The following is a 15,924-nucleotide window of genomic DNA, read 5'->3' as shown; positions in this document are numbered from 1 at the left end:
AAAACTCATTGCCTGAATTATTCATTTTGGTTGCATGAAATAACTGAATTAATTTGAGTCACCTAACATCCATTTCAAACTGATTGTGTACCTACAGCCTTAGAAACCCTCTCATCAGTCAGCATTACCTCTCATTTCTAGTTGATGTGATAGCTGAAGGAACAGTGCATCAGAAGTGTTGCAGTTGATGCTGGCAGAAGAAACAGCATCAATGTATTTTTTTAAACATATGAATATCTTTTGATTTTCAGTTGCCTATAAAAACCAGTGATACAAAATGTAAGAAAATTACAGTAAGCTAAATCACAGATACACATGAATGATTTCTATTGTATGGGATTTGTAAAGGCCTTATTAAATGGTTTCTCCTTAACCTCCTTATACCTGATGTCATTAAGCCATGAATCATAAATCGGCGTTACAGGCTCATTGTTTTTGGAAACTTGTCAAAACAATCTCAGCATATTTAAGCTAAATTATATTTTGCATAACATTGAAATGATTGTGCATTCAAAGAAAATAAATTAGGGAGAAAATGTATTTCCTCTGCTGTTTTCAAACTGGATTATTATAAAGTCTAACTTCTGTTTTTCCTTATATTGTTTAATGCCATGCCTTATTTTTACTGAAATTTTGTGTAATTATTTAGGGTCCTCCAGGAGGTGGAGGGCCACCAGGAACACCCATCATGCCTAGTCCAGCAGGTATTGTAATCGAACTAGCCACGTGGGCATTTGATTCTTAGAGTAAAATCACAAAATACAGAAATTGTTATGAAAGAAAGTTAGTAGTATTCTTTACCTCATTGGTGGTTTCACAAATTGAGTAGAGGTAGCAAGTAGGAAGAAATAGTGTTCTTAAGTAACTATTGTCCAGTTACTTTAAGCATTTAGAAAACTCCTGTTGTGTACGTAATAGATTTAATCAGAATGAAAACTGTGTTGATCTGTATGAATTGCCCAATAATTTATCTGACTAAAAGTTTGCTTGAGACTGTGGAAAAGATCCAAACCTCACAACTTAAGAAAAATTCTGCATAAGTAACACATGAAATACATGGATCCATTAGGTTTAATACAGCAAATCAGACCCACCATATCTAGCATCTAAGATAGATGTGGACGTGCTTACAATATCATTTATCCTACACGTCTATAGGTATTTAATAGTTAGCTAACCCACTATGTAGTGGGGAAAGTTTTCTAACCTTTTAAACCAAAATACTTTAATATTCCTGGAATCATGTAGTTATTTTAAATATCTCTTGCCTTTGAGACTTTAATACAAACTATTAAATGTGTCTTGAGGCCTCTGATGGTAGCACAGCCCTTCTAGAAAGCTCCTGGCAACATGTAGCAAGAGCCGTGAAAAAGCTCATACCACTTGACACTATAATCCTACTACTACAAATGATTGGAGGTACAATCCAAGAATCATGTAGAATGGTGCTCATTTGTTATAGCCAATAGCAAAATAATAGAAACCACCTTCATGCCTAATCCAATTTTAGTGATATTTTTAAATTAATGTTTTATGGACTAAAATGTAGCCATTAAAATTATTATCAAAGAAATTTTAATGACACAGAGAAATAAATGTTCATTATTTAATACAATATGATCACAGTGTTATTTTAAAATATATTACCCTGAAATCTGGGACTTCCCTGGTGGTCCAGTGGTTAAGACTCCATGCTTCCACTGTAGAGAGCATGGGTTTGATCCCTGGTTTGGGAACTGAGATCCCGGAAGCCGCACGGCGTGGTCAAAAAAACTAAAATATATTACCCTGAAATCTGGGACTTCCCTGGTGGTCCAGTGGTTAAGACTCCATGCTTCCACTGTAGAGAGCATGGGTTTGATCCCTGGTTTGGGAACTGAGATCCCGGAAGCCGCACGGCGTGGCCAAAAAAACTAAAATATATTACCCTGAAATCTAAAAAGTAGATAACAAAGAAATAGACTAAGACTTTGTCAGTTTTAACTTCTGGGTAATGAAATATATGGGAAATTTTTATAATTAGAAAAAATTTTTTATTATGTTGCACTGTTAAATTCGTATGTTCTTACGAATTTGTTGAAATCTAAGATACACAGAAGTTTGAAATTAAATATCATTAATCATACCAATCAATATTTTTAAGTTTTAAATCTTTAATTTAGAAAAAGCATAAATTTGATGATTAATTCAAAATTTTATTTTGCCTCACTAACTCTTTGGAATAGATCATAAATATTTCATGGATCTCTGTCCTCAGAACATCTTCAGTGAAGTGAAACAAAATTCAGTGAAGATAAAAGTATATGAATTGAACATCTTGCCCACATTTGCGGTCCTTTTGGTGAAGTTAAGGTTTAATTTATGAAGGTAGCATGTGATTAAATAAATACTTCACTACATACTCAAAGAAAGTTTTTGGAGTAACACTAAGCTTTTCAGGTGATAAGTAATCTGATCACTTCTTCCTTTCAAGCCAGAAATTGCCACCAGTATATCTTGCTAGCTTTTCTGCCTATTCTTTTATGTACTCATCCTTTATCACAGTCAGTCCTCTAATATGAAGCCGATATCCCCCACTCTCCAAAAAATAGGTGCCAGAATATCTATTGTAAAGTTTTTTTGTATATAAAAATAAATCAGACATTTTCTAAAAAACACCAACCTTATTCACTCAATGTTTCTTCATTTTCAGATGCAATTATATTTGATTGGTCTTAAAAGCAATAAAGTTTTCTTTCTGCATATTTTTAAATATACAGCCCATTTTCCTTTCAAATTAATTGCTAAAATCAGTAAGTAAAATTAGTAAGGCTAATAAAGGTGAAAAACCATTTGAAGGTTTCCTATGTTTAAAAAACAATTCCAGCTTTTCTGAAAGATACATTTTTATGGGATAGAGTTTATGCCATGAATTGAATCTAAGTTAGTAGATATTTATTACTTATAGTACACAACATGAGTAAGATATGGTCCCTTTCCTCCTCTCAAAGAAATTATAGCCTAGTTTGAAGCAGGAGGGAAAAATAAGACAAAATATTAACTATAATGCAAAGCAGAATTCAGCGGTAGAGGAGCACTCCCATACTTTTAAGTATCAGGGGAAAACTTCATGGAAGAGGTAGCATTGGCAATGGGCCTTGAATAGTGAGAGTATATTTCAGTAAGCAGAGACTGTGTAGAGAAGATGCTCAGAGGAAGAAAGAACAAAAATAAGGTGATGGAAAAGGATGATCATATGCAAGAAAGAACAAGTAGCCTGGGTTGACAGGAGTATAGTGTACATAAGGATGTAAAACTAGTTAAGGCCACAAAAGTAGATTAGGAGCTTACTTAGTATAAACAAACAGGTCAACCAGAGGTGGGCATTTCAACTTTCTCAACAATATGATGTATTAATCTAGAAATAAAAAATAATATTTAGGTTTATGGATCACTGTTTACAAACAAAGTATAAATGGCATCTAACCTACTCTAAAATAATAAATTAACATCTAATAATCACAAAACAAGAGGAAAAGTAATCACCCATTTCTCACTCTATGGTTATTGCCATGAGAAAGCAAATAAGTTTTATCTTCTGCCTTGAATCAGTACAAAACATTTGAAAAACATCTTTTTCAAAATAGAGGCCTGCAACATTATATTTAAGAGAACTATATAATTGTGGAAAAATAGAAAAACATTTTATAATTGATAGTTCCTAAATATAAAATATTAAGCCTTTCACTCTAGGCTATACATTATAAACACATATACTCAGAGACTTAATTAGGACTAGCTAATAGACATGAAATGTAAAATGTTACATATATTTATGTGGATATACACTACAGTTATTTTTATTATAATGAATCAAAAATAAAATGAATGAAAAGATTTTTATCAAAAGTTGTACTAGTGGAAGCTGGCTTTTACTTCAAGCAAGAGAATTTTCATTCCAGTTGTATAGTCTCGTTCTAATATCTTTCTGTGGGAACTAAGCCAGGATATTCCACCAGCTTTTATTAATTATTAGCTAAATAAACTTTTTTAAATGGGTCTATAAGAAGCCTAAGGAAATAATAAGTTAAAAGCTACTAAATCTGAATTTTAAGAGATTTCTGTTATATGTATACATATAAATTGCTTAGAGAAATCAAAAGAGATCATGTTTTTTAAAGAAGAAAAAATTTACAGTAACTCTTTAGACTTTTAAAGTAATATTCCTTTTGATCTGAATTATTCAAGTGATTATTCCTAATGTATTAGGTAGATATTCCTAATTTACAACCTCAGAATGATAATTTTTGGGTCATAAAATGACTTACAGATATTTGTTTCTGAACATTAGTAATGACTATTTCGAGTGCTGTAGCTATAAATATGCATAAGCGTCCAGATCATCTTTGATTATTACTTTGTGATGACTTGGGCGTAGATTATAATGAAAGATATTAATTCAGTAATATTTTGTTTCAGACTCAACCAACTCTGGAGACAACATGTATACTTTAATGAATGCAGTACCTCCTGGACCTAACAGGCCTAATGTAACTATGCATTTAAAAAAATTTTTGGAATGTATTTGAAGACTCAAGCTCTAAGTACATCCTTTTCCTTGATACTGTTTAAGCTTTATATTTTATTATCCAGGATCTTACTGGATATCAAAAAATCAAGTTCTGTGTTCTGGGTTGGAAAAAAACATAATATATAACATACATAACAAGAGATTTCATATCAATATAATGGAAATGTAAAACAGAACTTAATTATAAAATGTTGATATGTGGCCTTATTTTATCTCAAATACCTAATAATTAATATTGACTATTTGAAGGTGACAGTTAATGTGTAATCATATGTTCACCTCATTTTACACATCACTAATTTCTTCAGGTGGTTGTTTTTTTTTTTCCTGATAAACTTGAAACTAAATTAGGAAGTTGAATATGCCTGTTTTTCTTAAATTTTTGAAATCTGGAGTTTAAATATAGAACTGAAGCAGTTCTACAGAAAGAATTTGAGTGTACTTAATAAAGCATAGGTCATGATTTTTCCATGAACGCGTACAGAAAAATGATATCTATAAGACTACATATTAACAAAAAATATAAGAAAATACAGTTAATACATAGATATATATATATATGAATAAAAGGTAGCTCAAATTAAAGAAAAATCGAAACACATATAAAGAATTTCCAAAACTATACCAAAAACTGGGGATGAAATCTTATAATTGAGCTTCCTAGCAAAGGGAAACTTTAAATTGTCCAGTATGTTATGGTACTTGAAATATGGCTAGTCCAGACTGAGATGTGCTGCAGGTATGAAACACACCCTGGATTTTGAGGACTTAATATGAAAAAATATATAAAATAGCTCACTAAAATTTTATACTGACTATTTTGATTGATAATTTTGATTATATAAGTAAAATTATTAAAATTAACCACCTGTTTCATTTTACTTTTTAAACATGGCTGCTAATAAATCTAAATTTATTTACGTGGTTCACATTTGAACCTTACATATTATTTCTGCTAAGCAGCACTGCCTTCAGTTACCAGTATTCCCTTTGTATAATCAAATAAATTCTTTTTCAGGAAAAAGAATTTTCTGTCAGTAATGTCTAAAAGGTGTTTTCACAGAGATTTTAAAGAACACTGAATATGATCATGAACAATGTTCATTTCAGAAATGCAGCACAAATGTGGAAAAGCTCTTCATACTGCAATTTCAGATCTTAAAACTTGATATTTGAAAGGGAGGGAATAAGGGAGGAAACCAAGAGCATATGGTACTGAAGACATTTCTGCAGACAGCTAAACTGACATCATCCAAGTGTGTTCCATTCTGGTTCTCTTACTTGTTACAAAGATAAGAGATTCAAGAGAAGCAGAAGCTGAATATGTCACTCTTCCAAATGTCATTCATTTCAGCCAGAGGTAGTCAAAGCAAATGCCTGCTGAGGGCTAGGACTGCAGTATTATGTGCTTCAAGTATAATACCTACAGTCTTAGTGTTGTTTAAAGCGCAGTGGAGGCCGCATAAAAGGACCAAACCAAGGAGGTTCACAGGCTGTTGGCCTCACCGGCACCAGTTTCTCAGCCCAGATCTAAAAAACACAATCCATCCATGTGTTTTAAGCAACAGAATTTTCGACAACAGAATTGGCATTATCCTGTGAAAATGTATAAGCATGTGGTTTGTGTGAGCACGGTGAAGGAAAGCTATCTTCTTTCCACACAGAGTCGGTGGTATGCAGGGTATCCACTCAGGGCAATCTTCCCCCGAAGCCTACATGATTAGTAACCACCACAGTCCCATCTATACACATACATACACGCAACACATTTAGTATTCTGCACCATACAACATGGAAGAAATGATTTGGGCATGGGACGTTTTAAGAACAAGTGTTTTCAGTAATCTATCTTAACTGTAAACATAAGGTAATTATAGATAGCCTGTCTTCAAACTAAGGTCTGAGTTTCCTTAGAAGTATTCTGGGGAGTTGAGGGAGAGACTGAGCGGGCAGGTAATGGGCTCTCCACCACCAACTCTACCACAGCACATCTGTTTACATCTGTGTTGTACTAGGCTTCTAATGTAAGGTTTCATTTGAAAATGAAATATCACTACTTTAAAAAATGTTAAATATAACTGCTATTGAATGCCTAATTGTGACTGAACTGACATAGTTGAGACTGCCAAGAAGACTTAGCTATATTCAGCTATCCCCAAGGAGCTAAATGTATTTAACCTGCAAGATGAAATTATTTATCATGTCCATTTGAACAAAGATAGATTGTCTGCTAAGAAAAATCTTAATGTTGGCATATAATGTTCAGTTATTCTTATTAATAAGCCAATACCTTTAGCAGCTTCTTAAGAATTACCTCTGGTTTATAATAGCAGAATTTGTCAATAGCATAGAATACTTATCTTCTCATTTGCACTGGAATATATGTGCTTTCTGGTTAAGGATATCTGAAGAAAAATTTGGATATGAATGAGGATTAGCCTGAAGATCTAGAACATAGAGAAGATGGAATGAGGGAAGTAGCAGTCCAGTTAGAGAATCTAGAAAGCTGGAAAAAAATCTAGGAAAATAATCTCCATAATTTGGAAATGAAAATAAGTTATAGAAGTGTCTTACAGAGTTAAAGATAGGTATTGTGACATTGAGATGAACAATTGTTTTCAATGTGATCACAGTCATTTTCTCCATTTTTTAAATAGTTTCCAATGGGCCCTGGGTCAGATGGTCCCATGGGTGGATTAGGAGGAATGGAGTCACATCACATGAATGGCTCTTTAGGTAAGGATATTAAATCTGATGTTCAGAAATGAATTCAGAACAAAACCTTAATTCTACATAGTGAATATCATGACTTGCAAAGTTCTTTTTATAGGAACTCATTTTGAAATGCTTCAGCTTTTATCTACAACTGATAGTTTAATCCATAGGATATTCGCTATGATGGCTAGAGGTTATTTGGAAAATCAGATATGTGAGAATTGTTCTAACCTAGCTCATATTCACAGGTATTTACTTTAACTTATCAAAATCTGAGTGTTTATGATGAAAGGAGACACTGCTGCTTTGGGCACCTAGAGGACCATGGTATCCTCACAGCGGGTTCCTTTGTCTCCAGAGGTCTGTAGACACAGTCTCAGAGGAACTTCAGTCCTCTCCAAGAATTTCTGGATTTTGTTTTTGCATTTTAATGTTTGTGTCTTTTTAAAAAGTAAAATTGGTAATCATATTCTGGATAATCTGAATGATTCTCTTAAGAGAGAACACTGCCCACATTGTCTGTGTTCGTGATAAAGCTGATTTCAAGTAGTGCAAATAATGGTTGTAAACATACTTCATAAATGATGTCTTCTTACCAAATGAAGCCAAATATCTGCAAGGTGAACAAAAAGTTTCACAAAAGTGAGAAACAGAGACAAGTGGTACAAAATTGACCTGGTCACACAGCATACTGTATATGTAGGCAGGCCAAAGGCAAAACCAAAACAAGGGAAAAAAGACATTTATTTTATGTTTGTATGTTTATCATCATCATATATCATAAACTATTTTAAAAGTTGACAGTGGGGTTGGAGGTTTGTGATAATTTTTTTCTTTGAAAAAGAACCATCTTTTACTTAAGTTGGAGAAACTATGCCATGAGTAACTCAGGTTATACACGGATTTCACAACCCCACCCTAGGTCAGGAAATGCCATCCTCTGATACTTCGAAAAGCTATGTAACTTCAATAATCAAGAAATTATTTACAACACTTTGATAGACTTTTTTTTTAATAGACTTTTGTGCTTTTAAGGATCCATGCTTGTTTTGCCTCATTTTCAAAATGTTAATTTGCACTGTCCAGTTATGGTAGTTACTAGTCATGTGTGACTACTTAATTCTAAATCAAATTAAATGTAAAATTCACTTCTTCAGTTGCACTGCCACATATCAAGTGCATATAGTCACATGAGCTAATGGCTATTGTAACAGACAGCACAAGGAAACATTTCCAGCATCACACAAAGTTCTACTGGGGATAGCACCATTCTAGAATTTTACTTTCTAATTTATTGCAAAATAATTTATTTTCCAATCTTTTAATTTGTAAAATCATTCACAAAAAGATGGCATTTGGTCATAGTGAGAAGATTCTTAGTTATATTACTCACTAGAACAGAATTTGCAAAATAGTTTCACATATACTTGTCATCTATAATGAATATTGTTGCATATATTTATAGATACATAATTGCATATATACATTCAGTATTTAACATTATGCCTATTTATAAACTAATGCTAATAAGCCTTTACTTTATTTGTGACTGTCTGTTGAATGCTGTACTATTAAAATATTATAATATTTTTATGCCAGGAAAATTATTTAAATAGTTAAAAATAAAGCTAAAATTGTGGCGAGGATCTGATTATTTTTCTTTGTTACCTAAGTTATGATTCCATTTCTTAAGAAATTAGTATTGATTGTCCATTTCTCCTAAGAATTAAAATAAACCCACAGTGTTACATTTTGAAGACATTTTTACTTTTGATGGACTGCCACGAATATTTGTTGCTGCCAAAATTTTCTTAAAAATATTATGCTTTGATTTTGGTTATTATAGTAAAACATGGTTCAGAATCTTGTCAGGTATTGCTGCAAATGCCTGTTTTGTACTGTATCAGATGTACAGAAGCATCATTTCAGAAAATAGAGATCTCTCTCTCTCTCTCTTGCTCTCTATTTACATATTTATAAATATATATATACACATGTGTATTAGTGTATACATTTTAAAATTTTGAATTGAGTAGGATATATATGTCTACTGTTTCACTTTTAGGAATTTATGATAGCAATAGTTTTTTATTCTGGCATTACCAAAAAAAGTAGATGATTGGGAAGGAAAAGTACAACTCTTACTTGCATTTGTCATCAGATGATACTTACTTACCACACAGTATAAGAGAAAAGTAATTTTTTGAGATTCAAAAGTCCAGGAGATATACACTGCAAAATACATACAGTGTACTGCATTACTACATTAGTTTATTTTAAAGGAGTATTTAATTTACAGATAGAATCATTACCTAATAAAGGCTTTCTTTCCATATTTTGTTTTAGGCTCAGGAGATATGGACAGTATTTCCAAGGTGAGTATTATGTATTGTGTTGTTTTTTATCTGTGTTTTATTCTACACAGAACTCTTATTAAGTTTGAGAATAACATTATGAATTTTGTTCTTAAAGAGTTTGAAAGTAGAAGGCCAAATATAATTAAGTAGAAGTTTAAAATATTAATGCATATAATCTGTGGGAAAGGGTAAAATTAGTCTTTTAAGAATATTTCAAAGCATGCTAGGATTCATTTACAGGATGTGATATACATGATTAATTGATATCCAAGCAAATAATAATCAGTTTAATCACATTATGATGTTACGCATTTGTAAAGCAAACTGACATACTTTAATCTTTTGAAAATGTAAAGAAATCTAGAGCAACACGAAAAGAGGTAAATCTGAAAAAGTGGTTATTATATGTTGTAAGGGCATTGCATTTATACATCTCATTTGTATTCCAAACTCTTATCAGGCAATGCTGATGTCCTCAATCATTATTATAGTTCCACAGAATAGAGTAATAAAGTAATTAGAGGAAAATTATATTAATAGAAGTAGGAAAGTGACCCTTCCAATAGCACATGTCTCTGTTTTTCCTCTGTCAGTCGTCTGAGTTTCTAAAATTAATCCTTTGGTAAGATGCTGTATATTTTTTGAAGAATACCTAAATACTTTTTAGGTCATGATGAATTTTAAAATACTTCTCTGTGGGTCAAATGTATATTTAGAATGGCTGATAAGAACTAATTATTAACTACCACTAGAATGACTCTCTCAGAAGTCTTCTTTATATCAATAAATACAGAAATTCATTAAAGGATGACTTCATTTTTAATTCTACTTTGAATTTATATTCATGTACAATAAAGTAAAATTCCTGATGCCAAGAAAAATAAAATGAAGTTGAGCTATAGAAACTTATAAATTAAGACTTCAAGCTAAAAGAAAAAAAGAGAGCGTTTAATTGTCATTCTGACATTGTATCTGCATCGCTTGGCTGCTTGGCCTGGGAACTTCATCATGCACTTTGGATGTCTGTGTTTAGAAACAATCAGGAAGATCTTTTTCTTTTCTAAAAATAGATATATACAAACGGCACCATCTTACCTCTGTGAGAAATAGTATTAGGTAAGCCTTCAAAAACCTTGTTTTCAAAATAAGATTAATTGTATAATACTGTTAGAGCCTTCTTTCTGGGAAGCACCTTTACAAACCAGATAACCGTGATTGTATTGGCTGTCTTAAGTATCTAACAATTGATGTTGGCTGAATTGTGCTTTGTGGTCACAGTAAAATGTCTGAAGTTATATTTGAGAAACATATTCTAATGTCTAAAGATAATTCTTCATTACACAAAGGCGGGAACATCCAGATTGCTTAAGGCCGTCTTCGTAAAGTTTCCACTGACATAACCTTGTACACTACATAGATGTAAATGAAATTCTATACGGGAACGTACTTTGTAATTTATAAAGCACTTAAAAAAATTTTAAGGGCCATAATACCATCTTCTAATCTGCCCTCATATCAGATCCATTGCTATTCCTTCTATGCTTATTTTCCCATTCCTATACCCAGAAGCAAGTTTTTCCACCACACTGTGCCTGCTGCTGCTAACATTCTCTTGCCTAGTGATTACTGTTTATTCTTTAAGCATTAATTGACCACCCATTGTGTACTTTTATGTATTGAGTATTGCCTTGTGCACTATGGGGAAATACAAAAGACTTCTTTAAACACAAACATAATCTTTGCCCTCAAATGGTTTGTACTTCGGCAGGAATTCCTTCATTCAGTAAACATTAATGTGCCAAGGCATTATTCTGGGCTATGCAATTCCAAAGACAAACAAGATATGGTCTCTGCCCTCAAGAAGCTCAGTATAACTAAGGAGACCAAACAAATACAATAGGGAAAAACTTTACAAAGGAAAGTTCAAGTACGTTTCAACTGACATAAGAATTATGCCCAAGGGAATTCCCCGGCGGTCCAGTGGTTAAGACTCTGCGCTTCTACTGCAAGGGGTATGGGTTCGATCCCTAGTCAGGGAAATAAGATCCTCCTGCATGCCGCGCGTGGCAGCCAAAATAAATAAGTAAAAATAAAGATAAATAAATAAATAAATAAAAAAGAATTATGCCCAAGTAATAAACTTGCCACTTAACAATGTACTGGAAATGACTGGCTGCATCCACCTTCAAATGGGCTCCTAAGCATCTCATTTCTGCCCTGCCCCCACTCCTCATTCCTTGGCTCCAGGCTCTAACCAGGCTGTCTGGGTGATGGTACCACTATTGTCTGTCCCATCTCCACTTGTCTGTCACTTTATCTCTAATCAGCAGCATCAAACGTATTATAAACCCCCCTCCCAATTATTTTTTCCCTATGTCTTTCGACTCACAGCTGAATTTTTCAGCCTTTTACTCCAAGCTAGGCAAGTTGTCACTAACTTCGTTTTCCCCACCTCTTCCTTTTCCACCACATGTCCGGCCATCTCAAGAAGCTCTCTTCTCCCTTTTCTCTTATTTCCTGGGCTCATTCCTTTTCATCCTATTCTTTTTCTAGTCATTCTTGTTTGTGAATCAGAAGATGATCTTAACCACTTCTGCTTAGCAATTGTGTTCAAACTTGCTCTTGGGTCTCTAGCTGCATCTTCCTAATTCTGCAGTTAAACCTGTATTTTGTCAAGCATCAGTATTACATGTTTTAAATTTCTTACTCCATTTTAAGAAGTTGTTTGACCAACCTACGCCCTTTTGGTGCATTATATTCTTGGCTTGTTGATGAAATCTACTGGAGACACTGCACACAAACATAGCTACAGTTAAATGCAGCATACACACAGTTCACTGCCACCCACCATCATAACCTCCTCTGGGTTGGTGCTTGGAACCATTGTCTTAGCTGTTCCTCAGATACCAATACTGAGTATATCTTTAGCTATATCTTCATCATGTCACCCAGGGACCACGGACAGCACAATTTCCTTAAGACTCCTCATTGAGCAACTTTTGTTGTTTTCAACAACATTTTGCATGATCTTCAAATATACCCAGTGAGCTAGATAGGAAGAGGTTTCAGAGATCTGATACTAGCTCAGTTTTGTGTGTTGAATGTGTCCTTTTAATCTGCCTCTCAATGTTCTCATATACACCACCACCACTGCCCCCTAAAAACGTTTAATGCTGAGCCACCATGCTATGAAAAGATAGCATGGAAAACAGAAACACCATGAAGTGTTTTATATGTATTTAAATATTACTGTAATGTTACTTTTAAACTTCAGATTTTTTTTTTTTTGACCGGGGCATGAACCCGTGCCCCCTGCCTCGGCAGGCGGACTCTCAACCACTGCGCCACCAGGGAAGCCCAACTTCAGATATTTTTAAATCAACACTTTGAGTCAGGAATCAATTTGAAGGTAGCCAAACTTTCAGAATTGCAAATCAAGAAATGATATCACTTCGATGTGGAGCTTAAAAAAAGGATACAAATGAACTTATCTACAAAACAAAAATAGAGTTACAGATGTGGAAAACAAACTTATAGTTACCTGTGGTAAGGAGCAGGGGATAAATTGGGAGATTGGGATTGACATATACACACTACTATATATAAAAGAGACAACTAATAAGGACCTACTGTATCACACAGGGAACTCTACTCAATACTCTATAATGGCCCATATGGGAAAAGAATCTAAAAAAGAGTAGATATATGTACATGTATAACTGATACACTTTGCTATACACCTGAAACTAACACAACACTGTAAATCAACTATACTCCAATAAAACTTTTTTTTAAAAATTAAAAAAGCAATGATACATGGCAAAAGTGCAGCAGAGTCTGGGAGCACCCCAGTTTAGTCAGAGATATGCTGCTCCTCTCAGGGCACCTCACGTACTTAAGGCTAGGAGTGTGAATATTATGCAAGGATGGACAGGGCTCGTTTCATATATCTGTTTGAATATGTAAAAGTATGCAGCTTCTAAATACATGCGCAAATACCCCTGTATAGGTATGTTAGATTATTTTTTATTCCAAGATTGCCAGTTTCTCCATTATGTATGAAATGACAAATCTGCCTTCACCAAAGACTTATAGATTTTGGGTAAATCTTATAGTGTTTTTATAAATTTGCCCTTTTTTGAGCTAAGTAAGCATTATCATTCCTGCTTTCAAGACACAGTTGATGAATAACTTTATTCATGAGTTGCAGCTTAGTTACCTATAGCTTAGTTAATTGCATTTCAATTTTACTTAATTTTTTTTTTCAGGAAATCAGGTTATCCATGTTCATTTCAAAGTCCAGTTACTTGGGAAACTAACATTTCCAGAGAAAAAAAAAATTTCCAAAAAAAAAAAAATAGAATCCTCTTGATTCCATTAAGCTGTGGTTCCCCAGCCCTTGGGGTTCACTGGCAAATGGAGCTCCTACAGACTTCAGAGGATCCCTGTTCTCAGATCCTCCCTGTGGGGTGCACAGCAGGACAAGATACAAGCTCTATTTCTACCAGCTCATCTACCTGTCTCTGCTTTACAGTTTAACCATATTTTTTAAAAAAACATATTCTTCTGGGGATAACCCATTCATGACATTTTCGTTTTTATTGCCTAACTTGGTTTTAGTTAAGTCAAAATCCTTAGAGCAATTTTGTGTAAAAAAATCTAAAAACTTATTCAAAAACAAAATATAAAATGGCAACAGCTCAGGAAAAAACTCTAAAACCTGGCTTACGTTTGAAATAACAAGTTTTTAACCTTGAAGTTTATTTTTACAAGAATCCCTTAGTCACAGTTGCAATCCTGTGTGAGCATGCTTTATACGCCAATGCCGTTCTGTATTCCCTGTCGACGTGGAGTATCAGATGACCTCACGTGGCTAAAATCGCACAGCAAAAACAAGACTAGCGAACTTAAATAGAATATAAAGCAGTATACTGTTAACTTTGTGTTTGATTAGATTGCTAATATCAGCCATTTTATCTTAAAAGTTTCAAATAAATCTGCTCAAACAAATGATAGGAAAGGGTTCTAAATCACTCCACCTCTGAGCCTCCTTTTCCTGTACAAGTACATACTGAATTCTCAAGTCCTGAGGTATTTATTTCTCTTGTTCTTAACTATCGTTAACCATTTTCCTTTTTTCCTTATGGTTCATATAAAAATAATGGTTTAAAGTCGTGTTACTATGTAAACCACATGTAGAATTAAAGGGAAGTATTTATCAAAACAGTGACCTTTCGAGTTTGATTAGTAAAATCACCCAGGGAAGTTATTGTTCCATCCCACCTGATCAGTGGGTAGAATGCACACTTTATCATGCCCCTCCTGGGAATGTTTCTTAAACTCTCCAGAAGTCTAGGAACTCTATGAACTGAGAGTGGGAAATGGAATAAATGATTCTGAGACTAAGACAAAGAGTTACAGTGAATTATTTTGGGTTTTCTGTTTTTTAATTTTCATTTGGGAAAGCATTAGTACTTGTCAAGGTGCAAAGAATGAACAGAATCCATGGTAGAAGTCTGAGATTGGAATTATAAGTCTGCTTTGTCCTTAGAGATGATGGTATAGATTCCATGTTTGAAACAGTACCATGTAAAAGGGAAATTAAAATCTTCAAACTGCTTTGTTTTCTAAATCTTGTTTACAGAATTCTCCCAATAATATGAGCCTGAGTAATCAGCCGGGCACTCCTAGGGATGATGGCGAAATGGGGGGAAATTTCTTAAATCCTTTTCAGAGTGAGAGTGTAAGTATTCCCTTGACTACGTTACTATATCCAGATTTTATTTCTGAAGCTCTTCTTTAGAATAAATGCATAAAGCCATTATTACGACTGTTTATCTAGAGTTCAATAGGTTGATCTTTTAAAAGTTAGAAAACTAAGTGGAATTTCTTTGAAAGTATTAAAAAATAAACTTTCTACTCCGATTCTGTGTACATAGTTACAAAGACAAAAACTTTAATACTAATTTTACGTTAGAAAACATCCACCATAAAAGAACGTACTAGAAACAGGTTGCATATGTGATCGTTTTTATAAATTTTTCACATTACTAAAATGTCTTTGATCACTGCAAAACCAGGTTTATTCTCAGTGCTGTCCTGAAAGCTCTGAAAATTGTCTCTAAGATGTCTTTACATTATGCACTAGACTTTCCTGTCTTGTATGTTAACGAGTTATTTACATTTAACCTGAACTGGATATCCATGTCGTTTTCTGTGTGACTATAGTGTTAAGCAAAGGCAATATCATTTCATGTCTCCATAGAAGTAGAGAGGAGCAAA

The 15,924-nt window shown here is 33.6% G+C and overlaps 1 protein-coding gene across 3 annotated transcripts in view; it reads left to right on the top strand.

Moving 5' to 3' along the window:
- The window catches only part of SSBP2 (single stranded DNA binding protein 2), a 287,990-nt gene that overhangs the window by 264,412 nt on the left and 7,654 nt on the right, over window positions 1-15,924 (top strand). For 2 of the 3 annotated variants that reach the window (XM_024755702.1, XM_024755703.1), the window contains 5 exons: window positions 650-704; window positions 4,459-4,529; window positions 7,228-7,306; window positions 9,632-9,660; window positions 15,287-15,385. In XM_024755702.1, coding sequence (XP_024611470.1) covers window positions 650-704; window positions 4,459-4,529; window positions 7,228-7,306; window positions 9,632-9,660; window positions 15,287-15,385 — 333 coding nt within the window. The remainder of the gene's footprint in view (window positions 1-649; window positions 705-4,458; window positions 4,530-7,227; window positions 7,307-9,631; window positions 9,661-15,286; window positions 15,386-15,924) is intronic. The other variant, XM_024755704.1, reaches the window with a different exon arrangement.

Source organism: Neophocaena asiaeorientalis, unplaced genomic scaffold (assembly GCF_003031525.2).
Source record: "Neophocaena asiaeorientalis asiaeorientalis breed wild unplaced genomic scaffold, Neophocaena_asiaeorientalis_V1.1 scaffold37, whole genome shotgun sequence".
In the NCBI taxonomy this organism is placed as follows: Eukaryota; Metazoa; Chordata; class Mammalia; order Artiodactyla; family Phocoenidae; genus Neophocaena; species Neophocaena asiaeorientalis.
The sequence above is the reverse complement of the archived record's forward strand: the minus strand, read 5'-3'. Positions and strand labels throughout refer to the sequence as shown.